The sequence below is a fragment of the Balaenoptera physalus genome (assembly GCF_965194825.1).
Source record: "Balaenoptera physalus genome assembly, chromosome: 1".
In the NCBI taxonomy this organism is placed as follows: domain Eukaryota; kingdom Metazoa; phylum Chordata; class Mammalia; order Artiodactyla; family Balaenopteridae; genus Balaenoptera; species Balaenoptera physalus.
In genome coordinates, this window is record NC_138882.1 from 160,175,341 (window position 1) to 160,188,952 (window position 13,612).

Below are 13,612 nucleotides of genomic sequence, written 5' to 3' on the forward strand. Positions count from 1 at the left end.
GGCTTATCAGACACGTGGGGGAGACTGATAAGGCAGGGCCCCCAGTACAGCCTTATCCATCCTCAGCTGCTGGGAGTTGTGGGGTGCTGCCAGCAGGTGGAGCCCCACCCACTCAGGCTGCCATACACCACCCATGCGCGAGGGGCCCTGTGTCACGCCCCATAATGTCATAACTCCCTATGATGTCATCATTTGTAGTCACATCATGGCTTTGGCCCTCCTTCAAGTCTGAAGGGGTTACTCAGACAGGAGGAGTGGAGTCAGACAGGAGCCTTACCCAGGCTCCAGGTCAGCAAGCCGGGTTGGGCTGGACTGGGAAGAGGGGGTGGTGTCACAGGATCCTCCCCAGGGTGGATGGCTATTTTTGGTGTTGGCTGCTCCACTTATAGCCACTCCTCCCAATCTAAAGAGGCTCTGGGTCCAGCGGGGGCAGGGGCAGTGGGAGGAATCTCCCGTCCCTCTACAGGGCGGCTCTGGGTGTCAGCCTCTAGCTCTGAATCAGCCCCCTGCTCCCCACAGGGAGGCCCGATCCTGGGGAAGAGGGGGCCTTACATCTCCTCAGCAGTGAGGCAGGGAGGGATCATAGGGATGGCCAGACGGATGCACTGAGTCAGACCCTCTGTGACAGTCAGATATGTCCACTTGCTGACAGTCTGTGCTCACGGCCTCACATCCACACTATCACACGCCAGCAGCCATTCATTCTCACAGCCAAGCCTGTGGCCACACATGGGTCACAGACAGAGATGTGTTGCCCCACGTTGGCAGATGACATAGGCACATGGTCGCACATCCCATACAGGAGAGCAGGAACTCCTTTTCTCTCAGGGCTGAGTTCCTAGAAATCAGCACAGTTCCCAGCACAGTGTAGATGTACATTCATACGTGGTGAGTAAGTGGACATGCAATTACACAGGTCATGTGACCGGGGTGGGGAGGGACTGGAGGAAAAGCCGCCAGTCTCCATCCCTCCTCAGGACAGGATGGGATCATCAAGTTGCTTCCAGCACCACCCCCAGCCCCAGCTTCCATGATGGCCACTCCTCAGGCAGTGTCAGTCACTGAAGGGACCTGGGTCATCAGGGCCACCGCTCCCTCCCCTCCAGATTCCTTTCCAGTGAATTGGGACACTGGCACTTTGAGAGTTGGATGTTAGGAACATCAGTGGTCTAGACATTAGGTGCCCTGGGCATTAGGGGGCTCTGGGTGCTGGGAACTCTGGGTTTGGGGTTCTCTGCAGTGTTGGGAATTCTGGATTTTGGGAGGTCTAAGGTATTTAGGAATCTGGACATTGAATGTTCTGGACATCAGGGCTGTACCCCAGACAGGCCAAAGTCAATGTTTCCAGTCTGTATGCCTAATTTTACCTGCAGCTGCTGAGGTCCAGCCTGGAACCCTGCTCTGATTCCCGTAATTGGCTCATGCTGCCCCCCCTGGATCAGGGCCAGAGAAAGCATAACAGGATGGCCTGAAGGGCACATGAAGCCCCAGAGACAGCTCTTGGATCTGGAACCAACCTAGCCCGCTCCCTTGCATTGGGACAGGGCAGGGAAGGTGCCAGGCACTGACCACGAGGCTCCAAGTTCAAGGGAGGAAGAATCTGAGAGCAGAGCCCAGGTGGGCTTCTGCAGCTCCTGAGGCTGGGGCTCCGAGCCTGGCCAGGCCCGGCTGTAACTCAAAGCAATGTCCACCTTCCCCCAACGTCTCAGCAGGGTCCCTCAGCACCCCTCCACCAAGGTGGCCAGTGCTTCCAGGTCCTACAATGCCTTCCAGAAGTGGCCCACCTCTGCCCTTATCCCTAATCCCACCAGACAAACACCTAAGCACACTCCCTGTGGCTCAGCAGAGGCCTTGCTCCTGCAGGCTGATGACGACAAGTGAAACCTGTCAGCACCAGGGGATCTGATGCTGGGCCCAGCCCTCCCAGGAAATTGCACTGCAACTGGAGGCTCCTGAGACACGCCTTAGCCCGCAGTGGGTGGGGCCCAGCTGCTGCCTGTCCTCTTACTGCCCTGCCCCAGGAAGAAGCAGGCCAGCGAGATGTCTGACCCCATCAGTCCTTCTCTCTGTCCTCTGGCCTGATCCCCCTACCCTCCTCACAGTGGCCCAGGCTGGCCATGCCCTTCCCAACCTGTGGACCAGTGGCCCAGGGCGGGGAGCTCACAGGAGGGGATGAAGGCCATCCCAGCTCTGACCTGGACTAGGCCCAAACCTGCTTCCCTTGGGGCCTCATTCTGGTTGGAAAAAAACAGCCGCTTCAGCCCCTGACTCGTGGAGACGATTTTTCAAACCAGAATCTTTCTCACAAGATTTTCCTCAGGACTCAACTCACTGTGTAGCTGCCTGAAGCCCTTTCTAGATCAAGATGTGTAAAATACACACATCTATAAATCTCTCTCTATATATGCAAATATGATTTGTGTTATGTCATCTGTCTAGCAAAACCCATGTGGGCAATATCTCCAACTTTCCCAAACACCCCCAGGGAAAATCTCTTTCCCCCACCCCATGGGCTAAAGGGTGAGGCTGCCTCCCTGCCCCCAGATTAATCCCAAATGCTCTTTCTCCCTGATAGAGCCTCAGAGGGCTGAACCCTGAGCACCCCTCCCCCTCTCTTCTTCCACCCCACCCCACCTCACCACCAGCCGCAGGTTCTGAGAGCCTCCCCAGGGTCTGGCTGTGAGCGTCCTGAACCTCCCTCCCTTCATATGGAGTCCTTAGGGTGAGGTGGCCAGGTCGATCCCAGAAGCTTCACTGACCCTCAGTGCCCTCTTCTCAGGGCCCCTTGACCCCCAGTCTACTGCTTCAAGGGGAAAGGAGGCCATTGTCCCACCCTCCCACTCTTCCTTGTCCCCACTCCACTCCATGGGGGAATCTTCCAACAGCCTCTATCCTGCCTTCCCTGTGTGGTGGCCCTTTTTGACAAGCCCCAGGGGGAGGGAGGGAGGGAGAGACCAGCCACAGACTTTATGTCCTAGCAGGACAGGCGAGCGGGTGGGGCCTGGATCACAGGTGCCCAGCTCCCAGAGTTGCACGCACAAACACACACCACTACACAGAGCTGCTGCAGTGCACACAGTCACTCACAAACACAGATCCACCTACTCAAATCCACAGGGGCAGGGGGGCACAGGAACAACAGACTGCTCGGGAAGAGGCCACACATACACATAAGACACCTGTAATTCGTTCATAGGAGAATATAAATCACAAACATGCTGTACCTGCTAGGTTTGGGGACAGAGTACAAATGAAAATAATCTTGCTGACAAGAATAATGTCTCCAGATCTTCCCAGATCTGATCAAGTCTCTACTGTGAATAGGTTATAAGTTCTGAGTTGGTAGGGCCCTGGAGAAGCCTGGTGGAATGGACTGTGTGTGGCCTGAGAGCACTCCTTGGCAGGAAGTATCTGTGCCTGATACCTGCTATCTTGTTCAGTGCCTCTGATTGTAAATTAATAAAGTGGAATCTCACCTGTCAATTGATCTTGTGCGAGTTTGGCATATGTGAATCAGCTTCTTGGAGGCTGACTATCCCCAGGGAACAAATAAAACTGGTTTCCTGGCCAGACAACAGTGAGGACAGACTCAGGGTGCCGAGAAGAGACTGGTCCCCTTCCCAAGCAGATGCTGGGGGCAACAACTGTTCCCTGACAGCCAGTACTAACCGGCCCTTCTCCTTGAAAGCTGGTGGCTCTCAAGGTAAGCAATTGTGGGAGCCCCTTTCCACCAACTGCCAAGACTTGCTGCTCAGGGGCAGCCTAGAGCAATGTGTTTTGTCTATTTTACAGGAAGGAAACTGAGGCTCAGCAAAGCTCCCTTCGGCAAAGTCTCCATTAGCTGGAATTGGAACCCAGGTATGTCTCCCCAGGGAGAGAAGAGGGGGCCCAGGTTGGTGACTGCAGCACTTGTAACACAATGGCCAATGTAGGGTTGGCCAAACCAGTGGTCAAAGGAGGGTCCATGGAGAAAGGGCCCCCAGCCCTCCAGTTCCAAGGAGTAGGACCCAGGCCTTACCCAGCTGTGCCCACAGTCCCTAGCGGCACTGCTCAAAGGGAATGGAATTTGCTCTGACTTCTCTCTAGGGGGAACGCAGGCGCAGAAAGCCGGGGGCCTGGCAGGCTAACTCCAGCTCCAGCCCCCCAAGTGCCCCAGGCGTTCTGGCTTCATTCCAGCCTAGCCCGAAGGGGACATCTGCTTCCTCCAAGGGCCCCAGCTGAAGGGCAGCAAGGCAGGGGCGGAGAAGGGGGCTCCTTTACGGAGCCCACTCCCAGGGGTTCGTGGGGATCAATCATCTGAAAGCAGGAGCAACTTGTAATTTTATTCCCTGGGAGGAGGAGCCTGAGAAGTCGTCGGGGGTGGGGATGAGATGGGGGGGGGGCGCAGGGAGGCCAGGGGAGCTGTTCAGAGAGGGGAGGGACTTGGCTAGATCTCCCAAGCCTTCTCCACTCTCCAAACTTTCACCAAACTCTTGGCCCCCGCCTCCCTGAAACCAAAACACAACAAGCTCAGGAGGAGCGGCGAGCGGCGCGGCGGGGCGGGCGGACTCGCGGCGGCACTGAGCCTCAGGAGGCTGATGCAACTTTCCCTTTAAGAAAGCCACCTGGGCGCACCGCGGTGCGGACCCAGCAAGCCTGGGCCGGGGGCTGCAGCATGGTAAGGCGCCTGGGGGAAGGGGGCGCTGCGGCCCGCGCCTCTGTCTGTCCCGCCGTCGGTCTGGGTGTTTGGTGGCTACGCGGGGCTGAGCCCCAGGACCAGCGGGCGGGCGAGCGTGTGTGTGTGTGTGTGTGTGTGTGTGTGTGTGTGTGATCGCGCATGCATGCGGGCATCTGGGGGTAAGAGTGTGGGTGCACGTACAGGGATGTCTGTCTCGTCGGAAAGGTCGGGGTAGGTGCGCGCGTCTGGGTGTCACCGCTGTCACCAAGGAGCTGAAGCGGGAGGGAACGGCGGCGCGGGGCGGGGGGCGCTCCTGGAGGAGGGGGAGCTGCGTGCCGACGCCGGTTCGGTCCGGGGCTGCGGGAGCGGAGCTGTGCCGGCAGCGCCGGAACCAGAGCTTCTGTCTGAGGCGCCAGTGGGTCTGCGCGCCAGGGGCCTGCGGGCGCCGGGAACCGGTGGGCCGGGTGTCTGCGCCCCTCATGCGGGCTCCTGCTCTCCATCTCCTTGCCGGCCGCTGGCCGGCCAAGCTGCCTATCTGGCCCCTCCAGCCGGCCTGCCTCACTATCTGCCCGCCCACTCGGCGGCCGGTTGAGGGTTCCCGCGCGCCAGCAGGTCCCGGGAAGCCGCGCCAGGGAGTCTCGGTGCCCTCGGGCTGTTGTCCTCGGCTCCTGGCCACGACTTTGGGAAGGGGCTACGGCCGCGTTGTTCTTTGGGGGTTGTAACCCGCGCCCTCCCCAGCCCAACCTTCATTCCCGGTGCGCGTAGGGCGGGCCCAGGCGGCCGCAGGTGAGGGCAGGGGCCTAGCAGCCTGGGGCGCCCACTCCCAGCCGGCGCCCCGCACCCCGCAGCCACGGCCCGCGGGAGCAGGCGGCGGGGCCGGGGCCAGGCGGGAGGGGGGCTTTCTCGGAGGGCCGGGAGGGGCCGGAGCCGGCTCGGGGGCGGGGCAAGGGGGCGGGGACCTGGGCGCCCGGGTACTTTTCCACGGCAGGGACCGGGGGCGGGGCTGCCGCCTCCGCACCAGCTGAGAGGCCCACACGTGGCGGCTGATGTAACGCCCGCCCCCGACACCTCGCACCCCGATTAAGGCGGACGCGCCCCGCTTCGAGGAATCTGGGCGCTCCAGGCGGTGCTACAGCTCCGAAAACGACCTCGCCTCTTCCTGCCGTTCCAGGGCCTCTTCTCAGCCTGCCGGCCGCTTCTTAAAGGAGCCGCGCCCCCTTTCGGGCCTGTACTCCGCAGGCCACGCCCCCTCGCTGGTCACTCTTAAAGGAGCCGCGTCCCCAGCTCTCTGACAGCTCCCGCACAAAGCCTAGGTCTGTCTTTGCCGAAACAAGCCTGATGCTGCGGCCGCTAGAAGATAAAGGCTGGGGAGCGAGGAGTGGAGAAGGAGAGAAGGACATGAGAGGTTAAAGAACCCCAAAGTGAGGGAGCGTCAGAAGATTGGAGGATAGGGGGTGAGGGGACTGGTTCTAGGAAGGGACTAAAGAGCGACACTGAGCATGCCCAAATGTTTCCAAGGACCGCAGAGAAAACGCCCCCTTACTCGGCCTACACTGCGACTGAGGCTCAGTGCCCAGCTCTGGGGACACAGAAGAGTCACACCTCTGCCCTGGATGATCTCTCCAGCTGGTGGGGAAGGCAGATTGGGACACAAGTAACCATGCTGCAACGGCTACGTGTGAGGAGCATATTAATCAGATGTACACAGCGTGCTTTGGGGGTAACCGGGAGTAGCATTTAAAGATTGACTGCAAGTGGGAGGAGAAAGGAAGGCTTCTTGATGATAATGGCATTGGGACAGGTTTTGAAGACGGGTGGGGTATATACAGATAGATATGGGGACAAGGGTACTCAAGGAAGAGGGAACTGCCTAAGCAAAGGCATGAAGACAAGAACCCTCTGGGGATGCTGAACAGTCCCACGTGGCCACAGGTGGCCACAAGTGGCTGCAGGTAGCCGACCTTGAATCTAGGCAGAACTAGGGCCCTCCGCTACTCTCACAGCCCCTCCACTGCCTCCGTCACAGTGAATGGAGATTATGTTTCCTCCTCTATCTCTCTCCTAAACTGTGAGGTCCTTGAAGGCCAGGAAAGAACCTGTCACCTTTCCATCCCCAGCGAGGACTCCAGGGCTTGGCCCAGACGGACCCTTAAAATTCATTGACCTGACAGTCCTGTTTGGAGGAGAGGAAGACTGAGCAATGAGACAGTAAAGGTGGGCTGGGTCCTATGACTACCCTCTCCCCATCCTCCCTTGGGTGGCTGACAGGCAACTCGAACCCAGCTCATCCTCTACCCACTCCAAACCTGCAGCATCCCCAGCATTCCTGTCTCTGGGACTAGCACAGGCTTCTTCCTATTATACCAACAGAAACCAGAGACCCCCTCCTTATCCCTCACCCTCTAAGTCCAATTCATCACCAAGTCTCCTACCAAAGTTGCGTTCTATATTTTTCTCAAATCTCTGTACCTCTCCCCACCCCAGCATCACCTTCCTGAGCCAAGCCCCCTCATCCCTGGCCTGGCCTATTCCTAATTGATTTCCTCTCTTCCCTCTCTCCTCCCTCCAGTCCTTTCTCCACACTAATCTAGGGTGATGATTTCAAAATGTACCTTCCACCGATTGCTCCTCCTCACAGTTACAACTCTGCTTTAAAGACTTCAATAGCTGCCATTGCCCTCAGGATAAAGACCAAAACCAAGGCCCCAAAGACCCCGAACCTGCTTATCTATCCACCTCTGTCTGTGGCCACTTTCTCCCTCACTATCTGAGCCTCAGCCTCACAGTCTTTGCACATAGTATTTCATTTGCTTGAATCTCTCTTCCTCTTCTCTGCTCACTGTTGCCAAATCATCCCCCTCTGACTCTTAAACCTCACTTCCTCAGGAAAGTCCTCTGTAACTCTCAGACAAGGCCAGGCCCCCCGGTGTAGATTTTCGTCAAGAAGATCTTTCACTTTCACACCCTTTATTGTAGGCTTTAATTGTACACATTTGAGTCACCAGTTTCATTCATTTCCCCACCAGCCTGTAAGCTGCAGGAGGGCAGAGACTGAAGAGTTCTTGGTGCCCAGCACAGATCTGGCCCAGAGCAAGCCCGAAATAAATATTTGCGGAGTAAATGAATTGAATTGTGGCCAGCCCTAAATGCCTGCTGAACAATTTAGGCCATATCCTGTTGGCTGTGGAAAACTGTTGGAGGGAATCAGGGCTTTAGGACTTTGGGAAGATTAATGGATTGGAGGGAAGGAAAAAGTGGAGGACTTGTTGAGTCAAAAAATTAAGCACAAACTTCAGAATGTACAAAGGAAGTATGATTAGCCCCGTCTTACAAATTGAGAAAACTGAGGCTCAGAGAGGTTAAGTAACTTGCTTGAAGTCACATACCTAGTGAGTGGCAGAGCCAGTTCCTCCTTCCAGGTCCCAGAGTCCAAGCTCTTTATCACAAGCTAACCTGACTCTGACCCACGTGGCACAGATGGAGAGCTTGTCAATAGTGGCCCATATATGGGTTAGGGGCAGGCCTGGTGCCTGGGTAACGTGGATGCCCAACCCCTAGAAGAGGGCCTGGCCTATCGTAGGCATTCAGGTGGTACTTTTTGAATGGATGGATGGGGCCGTTCAACAGAAATGGCAGAAGCAGGAGAAGCAGCAAAGCTTTACACCCAACCCATTGTCCTGGAAGCAGCCCCCGAGCAATCTTTTCTCCACTAATCTGTCAGCACCCTGACCACAAGGGCTGTATTTGCGGTGCTTAGGGATAACACCCTGGAACTTAGGTTCCAGGACGGAGTGTCCTCAGTTTACTCACCTGACCAGAGGGCGTAATGCCCAACCAGTGAGGTGGCTCTTAATAATGCCACCTGCTGTCATTACTATCATCATTGTCATTATTATCATTATTGTCATTATTATCTGTTAGCTGAAGAGGGACAGCTTTGAGGACAGCAAATCTAGAGTTTACAGCTTGGAGGGAGGGGTGTGGTAAGTGAAGACAAGGGTATGATCTTCTAAGGGAGCACACCCCCTGTTCTGACTGCCCACAGAAGACCAAAGCCACGAGCAGGGACCTCTTTAGGGAACAGTGAGAGGCAGGAAGGCCGGCCTGGGTGACTAACCAAAGGGAAATGGTCGCAAGTCACATCCCTACCTGGCTCGGGCCTGGGGAGAAGGTTATGCAGGACACCTGGTGGCCAGGACAAAGGCCTAAGGTAGCCAGGAAGAGCTTCTTCGTCCTCTTTTCTAGCCTTCCAATGACTTCCTGGGCCTGTGGGTGAGAGGTGGCCCTTGAGGTGGCTGTAGGCGGGGCAGAGTGGCACAAAACAGCCTTTGGAGTAGAGGCGACTCCTTGAGAGGACCCAGAGAAGGCCCCAGGCCTTCCTAGGACCAGGCCCTACGGAGGGTGACTGTGCTTGTCCATCTGACCCCGGGTTTTCCTCCCATAAGAGAATCCTTTGAGGCTCCCTGAAGGTTGATTCCACTCCTGTGACCTGTCAAAAACTCCCTCCTCTTCCGTCTGCGTCCATCCAACATTGAACCTGCAGACACCAGCAGCTGCATGGCCGCGCCTCCCGTCTGTCTGCCCCTCCCGCTCGCCAGCCCCACCTCGCCTCTCAGAGGCTTCCTACGAGATCTCTCCGGCTGACCTGGCCCCTCATTCCAAGGCCTCAGCCTTACCCATTTCCCTTCAACTCAGTTCCACCAACACTCCCCGCAAGCTGAGCACCGCGCCAGGTGCTGGGCACAGAGGGGTAAATGAAACACATCCAACCCCTCAGGGAACTGGCCAACCAACCCATGGTTGACAGACGTAAGCAAATGAGTTGATAAGGACACTGGTAGAAGTCTGCACAAAACACAAAAGAGGAGACAGTTTGTTCACTGTGGGGTGGGGTGGGGGCAGTGTCAGGAAAAGCTACAGAGGAGAGGCGACACTTAAGCAGGCTCCTAAAGGATTTGTAGAATTGCACCTGGTGAACAGGAGGGAAGGTGTTCGGCAGGGGCCAGCCTGAGCACGGGCATGGCGGCGTTGTGCCTGCACATGCTGTGTTTGGTGTGCCTAGAGCTTCTGGTCCAAGTTAGCGACATAACAACGAGCCCGCTGCCTGGAGCCCAAGCTGAGTGGCACCGGGATAGGGAAGGACCATCCTGGACGCCTGGCTGGGGCGAGGTTGGGGAGCATGTGCTGATCCAAGCTGACGCCCCGTCAGGGGAAAGGTTGAAGCCATTCACACAGATGATGAAGGAATTGGACCCTGTGCCAGTTCTGTGTTCATTTTTTATCTTTTGTAGAACTGGGCATCTGGAGAGTCAAAAATAGACCTTTGCCCATTGGGACAGGAAGTCTGGAGACCAAGGGATCCAGGGGAAGGTTTGGGAGAAGAGTGAGGTAGGAACTGGATTGAGGGTCATCCAGAAATGAGCAGGACAGGAAATGGTCTGACAGGGGTTGGGCCAGGGCGGGAGGGAAGAGAGGGCCTGCCAGCCGGTGGTCTGGGCCCTGCACTACCTGTTCTGAAGAGCCCTGAGGGCCACACATGTCCTGCCCTGCCTTCCTGGGCCAAATCCTCAGCGCATTCTCTGCTCTCTCCACAGCTCTTGAGGCCTGTGTTCTGAAAGGTGCTAGAAACAGAGCCTGTGAGTGTGGTCCGGGACTCCAGAGCCCCTAACCCACCACCACCATGGTAGGAAAAGGTGCCAAAGCGATGCTGGTGAGTACAGGGACCGGACTGCAGGGAGGAGGGGTTCATGAGCACCATCCCCTCTGGGGCCTGCCGTCAGCTGCTGGCCCTGACAGGAGGGCCTAGGAGGCTCCATGGGGCCCCGAGTCTGGCACTGCCAGGGCTCCTGAGTGCTAGGGCTGTCCCAGGCCCAGGTGGGCAGCCCCTCACACAGCAGGTTAGATGCTGCCATGGCTGCGAGCCCACAGCAGCGCGGATTCCACCACAGAGCCCGAAAGCCATGCTCGGCGGCACGAGGCACACTTCCCGCGCTCATCACAAGATACCCTGGAGAGAAGGCTGCAGTCGGTCCTGCTGGGAGGGCTGTCCTGTGGCTGATCCCCAACGCTGTGCTCTGCCTGCCGTGGGGAGCATTCAGCGTGTGCTGATCAAGGGGTCCTCAGAGCCTGTCTGATTTTTTTCTTCTTCCACTCTGAAAAGTAACATAGAGCGTTTCATTTCGAATCCTCTCCTGAGGCCTCCTCAGAAAGCCTCCCTCTCCCCCTGCCCCAAGCCACACACTCTCTCAGAGCGCAGGAGAGGTGGTGAGAAGCAGTGGGCAAGAGCAGGGCCGGCTCGCTGATGGACGGAACAGGCCAGCACTGGAATCAGGAACCAGGAAAATACCCCAAGGGCAGTGGTTGTATTCCTCCTCTTGGGATCTTGCCTCAGGAACCAGTGACACTGGGCAGCTGTCAGGGGAGGAAGCCAGTGACTGAGCGCGGCCCCTCCCGTGGCTCCTCCCTTCCCCACATGGATTCTCGGTTGCTGTTCACATTCAGGGAAAGACTGATTGGCCTAGGGTCTCTGCCGAGCCCTCCCCAAACAAGCCCTGTCCCTCACCAGGGATTTGATTTCTGGGACTCGAAGTACTTGGTCCAAAGGAATGGTCTGGGGGAGGGAGCTGGACAGTCGTGCTCCAGGCTCAGGACCCTCTATCCTGTCCTGTTCTGAACTTCCAGCATCCAGCCCCTCAGACCTGCTCTGGTCTGGCCCCCTCCTGACTGGAGCAAGTCTGAATGCACTAAGCTTCTCAAAGTATTCCTCAGCCAACCTGAACTCTGAGTGCTCAGATGTGGGCAGAGCTGGAGGTCTCCTGACCTGAATACTTGCTAGGGGGCGGATGCTGTGATAGAATCAAAAATGGCCTCACCCTTCCCGGAAGTGTTGGAATTGCCATGGGCCTGTTGCAGGAAGTGGGCTGTGGCTCTGCCCCTCCCTACATGGAGATTCTGTGTCCCATGAAACTTAAGAAACCCTCCGAGTACTCTACACTACTCAGTACTGGCTGCTCTACTTTCTCTGGAGTGACCCTCAAAGGACTGGGGCAGGGAGGCAGGAGAGATGCGGAACCCACGTGGGCAACATAGGGAGCGTGAATCACAAGGTCCCAGAATCCCTGCCGGAGCTGAGCTTCCCGGACCCTGGGCTCTGCCGGCCAGCAGGCCAGCCCGTCTGTGGAAGGGAATGTTGCCTTGGGACGCCTGTTCCCAGCACCAGGATGTGCCTAAAGATAGCTGGGGCTTGATTTCCTCCGTGCCCTCTGACCTTTGACTTCTGCCCGCCACTGCTGCGTCTGAGGCTCCATAGCATGTCCCCTGGGCACCCCCAGTGGTTGCTCGAGATTCTATTCCTGCTTCTTTCTCAGTTCTGCCTATGACCTTGGGCTCCGCTATTCTCGGGGCCCAGTTTGGAACCAGTTCCGCCTCCATTCAGTGCTTGTCTCTAGGATACAGCCTCTGAGGAGCCCCATCTCTCCTAGCTAACCTAGGCAGCTGCGCCCGGACTTTATTAGGTGCCTGTGGTCCCCTAAGGGCGAGTGACTGAGGCTGCTCCTTCTCTGGATGCCATGGTGGGGCGGAACAGAGGGTCTTGAGGGCCATGCATGGAAGCCAGTGGCACTTAGACCATCCCAGGTCTGTGGCTTCTGTTGCCGTTTGTGCCCTGGTAGGCTGGGAGTAGGCAGCTGGCCCCTGCCATGGGGTCCTCACTTCCATCCCCCTTTGCCCCAGGTTTGGGTGTGAGGACATGGGTCCCCTGGGTCTCTTCAGTGTCCACCCTGTGTCATCTTTGGAGCTTCTGCTGGGCTCTTCATGTGGCAGGTGCCCCGTGGAGGGTGAGCCACTTCCCAGCACGTGCCCAGACCCACATGCCTGCCGCACGTGTCCCTCCCCCCGGTCCCAGCCCAGATGGTCTCTGCCAGGCCAGCTCAGCTGCCTCCCTCACGCCTCAGCGGCTCCTAGGACAGGGCCATGCAGGAACCCAGCTGGCCGGGGTGCCTCCAAGCCTGGGAGCAGCTGGGATGCTTGGGGGCACTGGGGGTGGGGGGTGGCGGTTGTCCTTTCGTGGAGACCTAGTGCCTCTATACACATGTGGGGCCGGGCTGCCTGGGGCTCGGAGGACAGGGAGCTGGAGGAGAGGAGCCCAGGACAGGAGAGCCCTACTGGGTCAGCTTTAACCCCACAGCTGCACACCAAGTCCACAAGCTGGCCAACTCAGTCCCCTCCCCTGTGTCCGCTCCCCACTCATACAGCATCTTGGGCAGAAAGGCCTTGGTGAGCCTCACTGGCCTCTCCCAACATCTTTGAGTGCACTGGTTGCTTCTGCTCCTGGAAGCCTCATGATGAATAAGAGCAGTGTCACCTGGGCTAGAGCCCTGGGTGCCAGAACATCTGAATCGTCCTAGAAGGCTTTTTTTTTTAATTTATTTTATTTATTTACTTGTTTGTTTGTTTATTTTGGCTGCATTGGATCTTTGTTGCTGCACGCAGGCATTCTCTAGTTGCAGTGAGCGGGGGCAAGCTTCTCACTGCGGTGGCTTCCCTTGTTGCGGAGCACGGGCTCTAGGCGTGCGAGCTTCAGTAGTTGTGGCACACGGGCTCAGTAGTTGTGGCTCGCGGGCTCTAGAGCAGAGCTCGGTAGTTGTGGCACACGGGCTTAGTTGCTCCGCGGCATGTGGGATCTTCCCGGACCAGGGCTTGAACCCGTGTTCCCTGCATTGGCAGGTGGATTCTTAACCACTGTGTCACCAGGGAAGCCCCCCTAGAAGGCTTTGAAAGCGCCACAGGCCACCTGGGGCTGCCCCACCCCGACCTGTTCTGTTATGCTTTGACAAGAGGGTTTGGATACTTCTTGTCTGCAGCAGCCATCACAGGGCCTGGTGAACAGTGGGTGCGCACCCAGCCCAAGTCCTGGCATGTAGCGGGTGCTCAACTAGTATGGGCTTGACACACATC

General features: G+C 57.4%; 1 protein-coding gene across 8 annotated transcripts in view; it reads left to right on the forward strand.

Moving 5' to 3' along the window:
- The first annotated feature begins 4,347 nt into the window (after positions 1-4,347).
- The window catches only part of SLC6A9 (solute carrier family 6 member 9), a 31,645-nt gene continuing 22,380 nt past the window's right edge, over positions 4,348-13,612 (forward strand). The window contains exons 1-3 of one of the 8 annotated variants that reach the window (XM_082455187.1): positions 4,422-4,657; positions 6,775-6,871; positions 10,252-10,367. In XM_082455187.1, the coding sequence (XP_082311313.1) occupies positions 10,338-10,367 (30 nt within the window). In that variant the 5' untranslated portion in view covers positions 4,422-4,657; positions 6,775-6,871; positions 10,252-10,337. Of the gene's footprint in view, positions 4,658-4,813; positions 4,889-5,751; positions 6,336-6,774; positions 6,872-10,251; positions 10,368-13,612 lie in introns of those variants that run through there. The other 7 variants (XM_082455185.1, XM_082455189.1, XM_082455191.1 and 4 more) reach the window with 7 other exon arrangements.